The sequence below is a fragment of the Anopheles marshallii genome (genome assembly GCF_943734725.1).
Source record: "Anopheles marshallii chromosome X unlocalized genomic scaffold, idAnoMarsDA_429_01 X_unloc_15, whole genome shotgun sequence".
NCBI lineage: Eukaryota > Metazoa > Arthropoda > Insecta > Diptera > Culicidae > Anopheles > Anopheles marshallii.
This window is the reverse complement of record NW_026525724.1, coordinates 377846-390015: the sequence shown is the minus strand read 5'-3', so window position 1 is coordinate 390015 and position 12170 is coordinate 377846. Positions and strand designations below refer to the sequence as shown.

At 39.7% G+C, this 12170-nt stretch overlaps 1 protein-coding gene across 1 annotated transcript; it reads left to right on the top strand.

Annotated features, from left to right (window-relative positions):
• The first annotated feature begins 832 nt into the window (after window positions 1-832).
• Window positions 833-5437, top strand: LOC128716964 (uncharacterized). The gene has a single exon (XM_053811399.1). The coding sequence runs from the start codon at window positions 833-835 to the stop codon at window positions 5435-5437; it is 4605 nt and encodes a 1534-aa protein (XP_053667374.1).
• Window positions 5438-12170: the final 6733 nt, after the last annotated feature.

Sequence of the window (12170 nt, the reverse complement as noted above, 5' to 3'; positions counted from 1 at the left end):
CCCAAATTGGGTTTTGTATTGCACTTTTTACTATTTTGGGTGCTTCAAAATGATGTTTTGAAAAAAACTAGTGTTGGATTTCTAGGGTTTAGCTAGTTTGTAAATATGTCAAGTTATAGTTTTGTTTTGTTTATCTATCTTCGCACTTGACAACTCTAGGAGCTATATATGTAAACAGGACGCAACATGTTAGGAATATGAACTATGGTAGAATTAAGTTGCATGAACGCATGAATTGTAAAATGAACTCAAGGAGACAGTTGAATAAACAGTAGCAAAGAGAAAGCCAAACTGATCACATCGCAAATATTACAAATTAGAATTACTTTCGCCACTAGTGAAAATTCATACATTTTTTGGTCCTTCGAACCGGATTGGGTGAAAGTAACCAGCTGATTGTGATATTTCAATTTCACTACGTGAATTGAGGGATAAGTGATTTGGCATTGCTATAGTTGTGTGAGCACGGTGAAACACAACGATCGTCGCCTAGCACCACAGGCACGAATTTAGTTCAAACGTGTATTACGTAGGCGTTTGTGAGAGACACTCTGTTCCTGTTCCGCAATTGTGCACGTTTAGTTCACGTGTCGTGAAGGTTGTGAGTTGATGCGCCGCATCAACGAAAAGGCGTAATTGGTTTAGCGTTCTGAAGAGCGTAGCGTCACTTTACCATCGCCATCGCGAAAGGTGACCATCTTTTCGAACAGTCGTTCCCTCACCAACACAACAGTCGTTCCCGCCATCATTTGAAGGACTTGCATGCAAGATAGCAAGTTGTAACGATCGTCGACCCTACAGCCGTATCTAAGTATTAGTGAAGTGCGTTAAGATGGAAAAGAAAATTAAAGCCGCGCAGTTAAAAAGGCGCCAAGCTCAAACGCTGATCAAGAACATTGAGCAGTTTAAATTGAACTATTCTGATAGTGATGTGAATGAAATTCCCGTGTGTTTGGAACAGTTGGAGCAACATAATGCCAATTTTATGGATGCAATCTCCAAACTCGAAGAGTTGGATGAGTCCGCGGAATCTCTAGAAACGTATTTGCAAGAAAGGTGCGAAATGGACAATGTGTATCGCAAAATAAAGGGATTCTTGCTTCAGAAGCAGCCATGTGAAGCAAATCCGCTAAATGCTTCAGTGTTGTTTGCGAACACGAGTGTTGGTTCGTCGGGTCATTCGGGACCAAGCTTACGACTCCCGAAAATCGGATTACCATCCTTCGATGGTGATTCAACGAAGTGGCTCTCCTTCCGTGATCGATTTGTATCGATGATCGATTCGTCAGCAGAGATTCCTCCGATCATGAAACTTCAGTACCTGTTGTCTTCACTGAAGGGGGAAGCCGCTTTGCTCTTCGAGCACACCACGCTGATAGCAGACAATTACGCTGGCACCTGGGCCGCAATGTTGAAAACCTACGACAACCCGCGTATGTTGATCCGGCAATATCTGCGGAAAATTCACCATCTCCCAGCGGTAAAATCGGAATCTGCGGATGAATTGGCACACCTGGTCGTCGAGTTTAAGCGTCATGTAGACGGCTTAGAAAAGCTGAAGGAACCTGTCGACAGTTGGGACGCTCCGCTCACCACCTTGATGTTCTTCAAGCTGCATCCCTCGACTATGCTGGCTTGGGAAAAGCATTCGTCGCAAGCACCTCGAGATAAGTATAAGGATCTCATCGAGTTCTTACAAAGTCGTGTAATAATTCTCAGGTCAACTCGGGAATTCTCGGAAGACATAAAGGTCAATGCGGCAATGGGGGCCGGCGGCGAGCGAAAGGTTGGATCCAGACCGAAATCTGCCGTGAATGCAGCGACAACACAGCAATCGACGCATGGCCAGTCCAACCGCATGCAGCTACCTTGCCCGTTGGGTTGCGAAGAGGCGCACAATCTTCGCAGCTGTCCTGAGTTCCTGAAAGGGGATGTCCAGCGTCGTCGAGAAGTGGTGGCGAAGGAGCAGCTATGCTTCAACTGCCTGAACCAAAACCACCAAGTGAGATCATGTAAGTCACTTAATCGTTGCATTACGTGCAACGCCAGACATCATAGCTTACTACATGACAACACACGTCCGAAAGTGTCGATGGCGGCAAAGGCCGAACAAGCGATGTCATTTCTTGAGACGTCATTGCTTTGGGTGGTCGATGACCATGGTATTCGGCATGAAGCACGAGCGCTCTTGGATTCAGGATCCATGTGCAACTTCATTTCGGAATCCTTAGCGCAAAAGTTGCTTACCACGCGATCAAAGGTTAGTGTTTCGATCATAGGTATCGGTCAAGCGGTACAACAGGTTAACCGATCTGTCGTTGCTGCAGTGCAATCGAAGTCAGGGCAGTTTGCATCCACTATGGAATTTCTGATTTTGAAATCACCGTCTGCTGAGATTCCAATAACACCGATCGACACAACATCATGGAAGATTCCGACTGTCACGTTAGCAGACCCATCATTCCACATCCCTGGGAAGATCGATATCGTCATCGGTAGTGATGCATATTGGGAAATGCATACTGGAAAAAAGCGTGCACTAGGTAGAGGCAGACCATGGTTGGTAGAGACGCCCTTCGGTTGGACAGTCTCTGGGAATACTTCCCACACATCGGCTTCGAGCCATCGGTCCTGCCTCACCACCGTCAGTCAAGCTTCACTTGACACTATGCTGCAACGCTTCTGGGAAACAGAAAGCATCCTAGAAGGTCCCGCGTTGTCCATAGAAGAGGACCAATGCGAGAAGCATTATGCGGCCACTACAACGCGTGATAGCCAAGGTCGATACGTAGTAAGCTTGCCGCAGAAGACCGATTCTGATATTGTACTGGGACAATCTAGAGCGATAGCCGATCGACGGCTCGTTGCCGTTGAACGACGATTGTTGAACAATCCTGAAATGGACAGAGAATATAAAAGGTTTATGTCCGAATACGAAACATTGGGACACATGAGAAAACTCACCGAACCTGTTGATGATAGTGCTCCGCACTATTACATCCCTCACCATGCGGTGGTGAAGGAAACGAGTACGACCACGAAGGTACGTGTTGTCTTCGATGCATCCTGCAAGACAACATCTGGGTACTCGTTAAACGATACGCTGCTCATAGGCCCTACGGTACAAGATGATTTGTTTACGATCATCTTAAGGCTCAGAAAGCACGCCATAGCCCTAGTAGCAGATGTCGAAAAGATGTATCGACAAGTTCGTCATTGTGAAAGTGATCACAAACTGCTACGAATTCGGTACCGAGAAAGATTCACCGACCCGATAGCAACGTACGAGTTGCAAACAGTTACCTACGGCACTGCCTCAGCGCCATTTTTGGCCACACGCACGTTGCAACAGATTGCACACGACCACAAGGGCCAGTACCCCAAAGCGATAGATCCAGTTCTACACGACTTCTATGTGGATGATTTATTGACCGGTGCAGCGGACCTGGCAGATGCCATCGAAGTGCGCAAGCAAATTTCGCAAATGCTGGATTCAGCCGGCTTTGCATTGAAGAAGTGGGCGTCAAATGTTCCTGCTGCACTACGAGATGTCCCACTAGAGGATCTTGCGATCAAAACGATGCACGAATGGCAGGATGGCCAAGCAGTATCAACGCTAGGGTTGGTTTGGGAACCAGCCAATGATATGTTCTGCTTCAAAGTCAATCTTCCACCACCTGCTGAAGTATTAACGAGAAGTCTGGTCTTGTCGTATACGGCAAGTATATTCGACCCTCTTGGGCTATTGGGTCCGACCATCATCCTGGCTAAGATGTTCCTGCAGCGATTATGGAGTCTGAGGCATGATGGAAATGCTTGGGATTGGGATCGTGCATTACCGGGCGAGCTTCAGGAAGAGTGGAGAAGTTTCCACTCAACGCTATATTTGCTACGCAAAGTACGTGTGCCCCGTTTTGTGTCCCAGGCTGAAATGGTTAGCCTACAATTGCATGTATTTGCTGATGCATCGCAAATTGCATATGGAGCTTGCTGCTATGTGAGAGCAGAATCCATGGGGTCAACTACGGTGCGGCTATTAGCTGCCAAATCAAAGGTCGTTTCTCGGGCAAACACCCATTCGATTGGCAGGTTGGAGCTGTGCGCCGCACGATTAGCGACGCAATTGTTCCAGAAAGTGAGTCGAGTGCTAACGACATCTACGATGACTATCTGTTGGACCGACTCGATGACAGTCATGTACTGGCTGAAGTCTCCTCCTCGTCGATGGAAACCATTTGTGGCCAACAGGGTGGCCCAAATACAGGAGGAAACGAGGATATCATGCTGGCGTCATGTTCCGGGGTGTCATAACCCGGCAGATGACATTTCACGGGGACTAAAGCCAGACGAGTTGCTGAAGTGTGATCGGTGGTGGCATGGACCACATTGGTTGGTTCTCGGCGAAGATGAATGGCCACAATCGGTACCACTACCCATGAAGGATGACGGTGACATCGAAGAACGAGCAAAGGTGTCACTAATTGTCATAGCGAAGTGTGAATTCCGTGACAAACTCTTTGAACGGTTCTCGTCATACAGCAAACTGAGACGAGTAATGGGTTACTGCTTGCGATTCATCGAATGCAGCCGAGCAAGCAAGGTATCAACGAGCAAGTCCAACAAGCCGACTTCTATCAAGGAGTTGGAAAATGCTGTTCCTTCGCTTACAGCGACGGAACTGCGCAGTGCGGAACTGAGGTTGTGCCAGCTAGCACAACGGGATTCATTCGCGAAAGAGCTGGACGACCTGCAACGAGGGAAACGTGTTGGTGAAACATCGAAGCTAAAGTGGTTGTCACCGTACCTTAATGAAGGAGGTATGCTACGCATCGGTGGCCGGCTGGGAAATGCAAACATTTCCAAGGATGTTAAGCACCCCATCATCCTTGCGGCATCACATCACCTATCTACACTGTTAGTATCAGCATATCATCTGCAGTTACTACATGCTGGTCCGCAGTTGATGTTGGCAACGATTCGACAACGTTTCTGGTTGATTGGTGGTCGAAATCTTGCAAGGAGCGTTTACCATCGATGTCACACTTGTTTTAAGAACAAGCCGGTATTGGTGAAGCAGGCAGTAGCTGATTTGCCTGAATCACGAGTGACACCGACGAGACCATTTGCAGTAAGCGGTGTGGACTATTGCGGACCATTTCTTCTGAAATCAACGATCCGGAACCGGAGTCCAACAAAGGCATACATCGCGATCTTCGTGTGCTTCTCAACGCGGGCAGTTCACATCGAGTTGGTGAGCGATCTCACCACGACAGCGTTTTTGGCAGCATTACGTCGTTTTGTCGCACGCAGGGGCAAGGTATCTGAGTTACACTCAGATAATGCGACCACGTTTAAGGGAGCAGCCCACGAATTGAACCGCATTTATAAAATGTTGAAAGCTGATGATAGTGATAGGAGATTAATCTTTGATTGGTGAGCGGAAAATGAAATGCGATGGAAGTTCATTCCCCCACGGGCGCCTCATTTTGGAGGACTTTGGGAGGCAGCAGTGAAATCAGCGAAAAGGCACATAGCTAAAACGATAGGAGTTAGTAGGATTACGCAAGAAAACATGCTTACCCTTCTCGCGCAAGTGGAACAATGCCTCAATTCACGTCCGTTAGTACCATTGTCGAATGAACCGGCCGATTTAGAAGTCTTAACTCCAGGCCATTTCCTAGTAGGGTCCAATATGCAAGCGGTACCAGAGGTTGACTTTAGTAATCGTCAAGACAACCGATTGACAGAATACCAGCTCGTGCAGAAACATGTACAAACGATTTGGGCACGATGGTACCCAGAGTACTTACAGCAACTCCAGGCTAGAGCAAACCACGCTAACGCGTCACCGATACAGTTAGAAGTGAACCAATTGGTGATTATAAAGGAAGATAACGTGCCACCTAGTGTGTGGCCGAAAGGGCGAATAATAGCACTGCACCCAGGTAAAGACGGCGTAGTGAGAGTTGTAACGTTACCCACTGGGTCAGGAAAGGAAATTGTTAGAGCAGTGAGTAGACTTGCGCTTTTACCAAATCCTATAGAGGATCAGTCTGCTCACAACCAAACTACGTGCTAGAATGGAAGTAGGATCATTGTCACGACTGACATATGCAATGTTTACACTGCCGATCACATAGTAAACAATAGGAATTAGTTACACGAATTAAACGGCTACAGGAATTAAATCAAACAAGAATTGGAATTATAGAATTAGTACTAGATTAAAAGAATTCTCTTTTGGTGGCCGGAATGTTGGATTTCTAGGGTTTAGCTAGTTTGTAAATATGTCAAGTTATAGTTTTGTTTTGTTTATCTATCTTCGCACTTGACAACTCTAGGAGCTATATATGTAAACAGGACGCAACATGTTAGGAATATGAACTATGGTAGAATTAAGTTGCATGAACGCATGAATTGTAAAATGAACTCAAAGAGACAGTTGAATAAACAGTAGCAAAGAGAAAGCCAAACTTATCACATCGCAAATATTACAAATTAGAATTACTTTCGCCACTAGTGAAAATTCATACAGCCCCCAAAAAAATGAAAAATGCAATCCAAGATCGATTTCAGAAACTATTTTGCAAACCAAAATTTCAAAGTTACTAGTCAAACTTGCATGCAAGCTGCATATTAAAACTCGACTTTGGCAAATCATTTTTTCAGAGAACCACCAAAACATCATTTTAAGCCCCCAAAATAATGAAAAATGCAATCCAAGATCGAATAAAGAAACTATTTTTCAAACCAAAATTTCATTGTAACTAGTCAAACTTGCATGCAAGCTGCATATTAAAACTCGACTTTGGCAAATCATTTTTTCAGAGAACCACCAAAACATCATTTTAAGCCCCCAAAATAATGAAAAATGCAATCCAAGATCGAATAAAGAAACTATTTTTCAAACCAAAATTTCATTGTAACTAGTCAAACTTGCATGCAAGCTGCATATTAAAACTTGACTTTGACAAATCATTTTTTCAGAGAACCACCAAAACATCATTTTAAGCCCCCAAAATAATGAAAAATGCAATCCAAGATCGAATAAAGAAACTATTTTTCAAACCAAAATTTCATTGTAACTAGTCAAACTTGCATGCAAGCTGCATATTAAAACTCGACTTTGGCAAATCATTTTTTCAGAGAACCACCAAAACATCATTTTAAGCCCCCAAAATAATAAAAAATGCAATCCAAGATCGAATAAACAAACTATTTTTCAAACCAAAATTTCATTGTAACTAGTCAAACTTGCATGCAAGCTGCATATTAAAACTCGACTTTGGCAAACCATTTTTTCAGAGAACCACCAAAACATCATTTTAAGCCCCCAAAATAATAAACAATGCAATCCAAGATCGATTAAAGAAACTATTTTGCAAACCAAAATTTCAAAGTCACTAGTCAAACTTGCATGCAAGCTGCATATTAAAACTTGACTTTGACAAATCATTTTTTCAGAGAACCACCAAAACATCATTTTAAGCCCCCAAAATAATAAAAAATGCAATCCAAGATCGAATAAAGAAACTATTTTTCAAACCAAAATTTCATTGTAACTAGTCAAACTTGCATGCAAGCTGCATATTAAAACTCGACTTTGGCAAATCATTTTTTCAGAGAACCACCAAAACATCATTTTAAGCCCCCAAAATAATAAAAAATGCAATCCAAGATCGAATAAACAAACTATTTTTCAAACCAAAATTTCATTGTAACTAGTCAAACTTGCATGCAAGCTGCATATTAAAACTTGACTTTGACAAATCATTTTTTCAGAGAACCACCAAAACATCATTTTAAGCCCCCAAAATAATAAACAATGCAATCCAAGATCGATTAAAGAAACTATTTTGCAAACCAAAATTTCAAAGTCACTAGTCAAACTTGCATGCAAGCTGCATATTAAAACTTGACTTTGACAAATCATTTTTTCAGAGAACCACCAAAACATCATTTTAAGCCCCCAAAATAATAAAAAATGCAATCCAAGATCGAATAAAGAAACTATTTTTCAAACCAAAATTTCATTGTAACTAGTCAAACTTGCATGCAAGCTGCATATTAAAACTCGACTTTGGCAAATCATTTTTTCAGAGAACCACCAAAACATCATTTTAAGCCCCCAAAATAATAAAAAATGCAATCCAAGATCGAATAAACAAACTATTTTTCAAACCAAAATTTCATTGTAACTAGTCAAACTTGCATGCAAGCTGCATATTAAAACTTGACTTTGACAAATCATTTTTTCAGAGAACCACCAAAACATCATTTTAAGCCCCCAAAATAATAAACAATGCAATCCAAGATCGATTAAAGAAACTATTTTGCAAACCAAAATTTCAAAGTCACTAGTCAAACTTGCATGCAAGCTGCATATTAAAACTTGACTTTGACAAATCATTTTTTCAGAGAACCACCAAAACATCATTTTAAGCCCCCAAAATAATAAACAATGCAATCCAAGATCGAATAAAGAAACTATTTTGCAAACCAAAATTTCAAAGTTACTTGTCAAACTTGCATGCAAGCTGCATATTAAAACTTGACTTTGACAAATCATTTTTTCAGAGAACCACCAAAACATCATTTTAAGCCCCCAAAATAATGAAAAATGCAATCCAAGATCGATTAAAGAAACTATTTTGCAAACCAAAATTTCAAAGTTACTTGTCAAACTTGCATGCAAGCTGCATATTAAAACTCGACTTTGACAAATCATTTTTTCAGAGAACCACCAAAACATCATTTTAAGCCCCCAAAATAATGAAAAATGCAATCCAAGATCGATTTCAGAAACTATTTTGCAAACCAAAATTTCAAAGTTACTAGTCAAACTTGCATGCAAGCTGCATATTAAAACTCGACTTTGGCAAATCATTTTTTCAGAGAACCACCAAAACATCATTTTAAGCCCCCAAAATAATGAAAAATGCAATCCAAGATCGAATAAAGAAACTATTTTGCAAACCAAAATTTCAAAGTTACTTGTCAAACTTGCATGCAAGCTGCATATTAAAACTCGACTTTGGCAAATCATTTTTTCAGAGAACCACCAAAACATCATTTTAAGCCCCCAAAATAATGAAAAATGCAATCCAAGATCGATTTCAGAAACTATTTTGCAAACCAAAATTTCAAAGTTACTAGTCAAACTTGCATGCAAGCTGCATATTAAAACTCGACTTTGGCAAATCATTTTTTCAGAGAACCACCAAAACATCATTTTAAGCCCCCAAAATAATGAAAAATGCAATCCAAGATCGATTAAAGAAACTATTTTGCAAACCAAAATTTCAAAGTTACTAGTCAAACTTGTATGCAAGCTGCATACTAAAACTCGACTTTGGCAAATCATTTTTTCAGAGAACCACCAAAACATCATTTTAAGCCCCCAAAATAATGAAAAATGCAATCCAAGATCGATTTCAGAAACTATTTTGCAAACCAAAATTTCAAAGTTACTAGTCAAACTTGCATGCAAGCTGCATATTAAAACTCGACTTTGGCAAATCATTTTTTCAGAGAACCACCAAAACATCATTTTAAGCCCCCAAAATAATGAAAAATGCAATCCAAGATCGAATAAAGAAACTATTTTGCAAACCAAAATTTCAAAGTTACTTGTCAAACTTGCATGCAAGCTGCATATTAAAACTCGACTTTGGCAAATCATTTTTTCAGAGAACCACCAAAACATCATTTTAAGCCCCCAAAATAATGAAAAATGCAATCCAAGATCGATTTCAGAAACTATTTTGCAAACCAAAATTTCAAAGTTACTAGTCAAACTTGCATGCAAGCTGCATATTAAAACTCGACTTTGGCAAATCATTTTTTCAGAGAACCACCAAAACATCATTTTAAGCCCCCAAAATAATGAAAAATGCAATCCAAGATCGATTAAAGAAACTATTTTGCAAACCAAAATTTCAAAGTTACTTGTCAAACTTGCATGCAAGCTGCATATTAAAACTCGACTTTGGCAAATCATTTTTTCAGAGAACCACCAAAACATCATTTTAAGCCCCCAAAATAATGAAAAATGCAATCCAAGATCGATTTCAGAAACTATTTTGCAAACCAAAATTTCAAAGTTACTAGTCAAACTTGCATGCAAGCTGCATATTAAAACTCGACTTTGGCAAATCATTTTTTCAGAGAACCACCAAAACATCATTTTAAGCCCCCAAAATAATGAAAAATGCAATCCAAGATCGATTAAAGAAACTATTTTGCAAACCAAAATTTCAAAGTTACTAGTCAAACTTGCATGCAAGCTGCATATTAAAACTCGACTTTGGCAAATCATTTTTTCAGAGAACCACCAAAACATCATTTTAAGCCCCCAAAAAAATGAAAAATGCAATCCAAGATCGATTTCAGAAACTATTTTGCAAACCAAAATTTCAAAGTTACTAGTCAAACTTGCATGCAAGCTGCATATTAAAACTCGACTTTGGCAAATCATTTTTTCAGAGAACCACCAAAACATCATTATAAGCCCCCAAAATAATGAAAAATGCAATCCAAGATCGAATAAAGAAACTTTTCTGCAAACCAAAATTTCAAAGTTACTAGTCAAACTTGCATGCAAGCTGCATATTAAAACTCGACTTTGGCAAATCATTTTTTCAGAGAACCACCAAAACATCATTTTAAGCCCCCAAAAAAATGAAAAATGCAATCCAAGATCGATTAAAGAAACTATTTTGCAAACCAAAATTTCAAAGTTACTAGTCAAACTTGTATGCAAGCTGCATATTAAAACTCGACTTTGACAAATCATTTTTTCAGAGAACCACCAAAACATCATTTTAAGCCCCCAAAATAATGAAAAATGCAATCCAAGATCGATTTCAGAAACTATTTTGCAAACCAAAATTTCAAAGTTACTAGTCAAACTTGCATGCAAGCTGCATATTAAAACTCGACTTTGGCAAATCAGTTTTTTTCAGAGAACCACCAAAACATCATTTTAAGCCCCCAAAAAAATGAAAAATGCAATCCAAGATCGATTAAAGAAACTATTTTGCAAACCAAAATTTCAAAGTTACTAGTCAAACTTGCATGCAAGCTGCATATTAAAACTCGACTTTGGCAAATCATTTTTTCAGAGAACCACCAAAACATCATTTTAAGCCCCCAAAATAATGAAAAATGCAATCCAAGACCGATTTCTGAAACTTTTCTGCAAACCAAAATTTCAAAGTTACTAGTCAAACTTGTATGCAAGCTGCATATTAAAACTCGACTTTGACAAATCATTTTTTCAGAGAACCACCAAAACATCATTTTAAGCCCCCAAAATAATGAAAAATGCAATCCAAGATCGATTTCAGAAACTATTTTGCAAACCAAAATTTCAAAGTTACTAGTCAAACTTGCATGCAAGCTGCATATTAAAACTAGACTTTGGCAAATCAGTTTTTTTCAGAGAACCACCAAAACATCATTTTAAGCCCCCAAAAAAATGAAAAATGCAATCCAAGATCGATTAAAGAAACTATTTTGCAAACCAAAATTTCAAAGTTACTAGTCAAACTTGCATGCAAGCTGCATATTAAAACTCGACTTTGGCAAATCATTTTTTCAGAGAACCACCAAAACATCATTTTAAGCCCCCAAAATAATGAAAAATGCAATCCAAGATCGATTTCAGAAACTATTTTGCAAACCAAAATTTCAAAGTTACTAGTCAAACTTGCATGCAAGCTGCATATTAAAACTCGACTTTGGCAAATCATTTTTTCAGAGAACCACCAAAACATCATTATAAGCCCCCAAAATAATGAAAAATGCAATCCAAGATCGAATAAAGAAACTTTTCTGCAAACCAAAATTTCAAAGTTACTAGTCAAACTTGCATGCAAGCTGCATATTAAAACTCGACTTTGGCAAATCATTTTTTCAGAGAACCACCAAAACATCATTTTAAGCCCCCAAAATAATGAAAAATGCAATCCAAGACCGATTTCTGAAACTTTTCTGCAAACCAAAATTTCAAAGTTACTAGTCAAACTTGTATGCAAGCTGCATATTAAAACTCGACTTTGACAAATCATTTTTTCAGAGAACCACCAAAACATCATTTTAAGCCCCCAAAATAATGAAAAATGCAATCCAAGATCGATTTCAGAAACTATTTTGCAAACCAAAATTTC

Excerpts from the sequence above, each read along its gene's own strand:
- LOC128716964 (XM_053811399.1), top strand. The coding sequence starts at position 833 with ATGGAAAAGAAAATTAAAGCCGCGCAGTTAAAAAGGCGCCAAGCTCAA.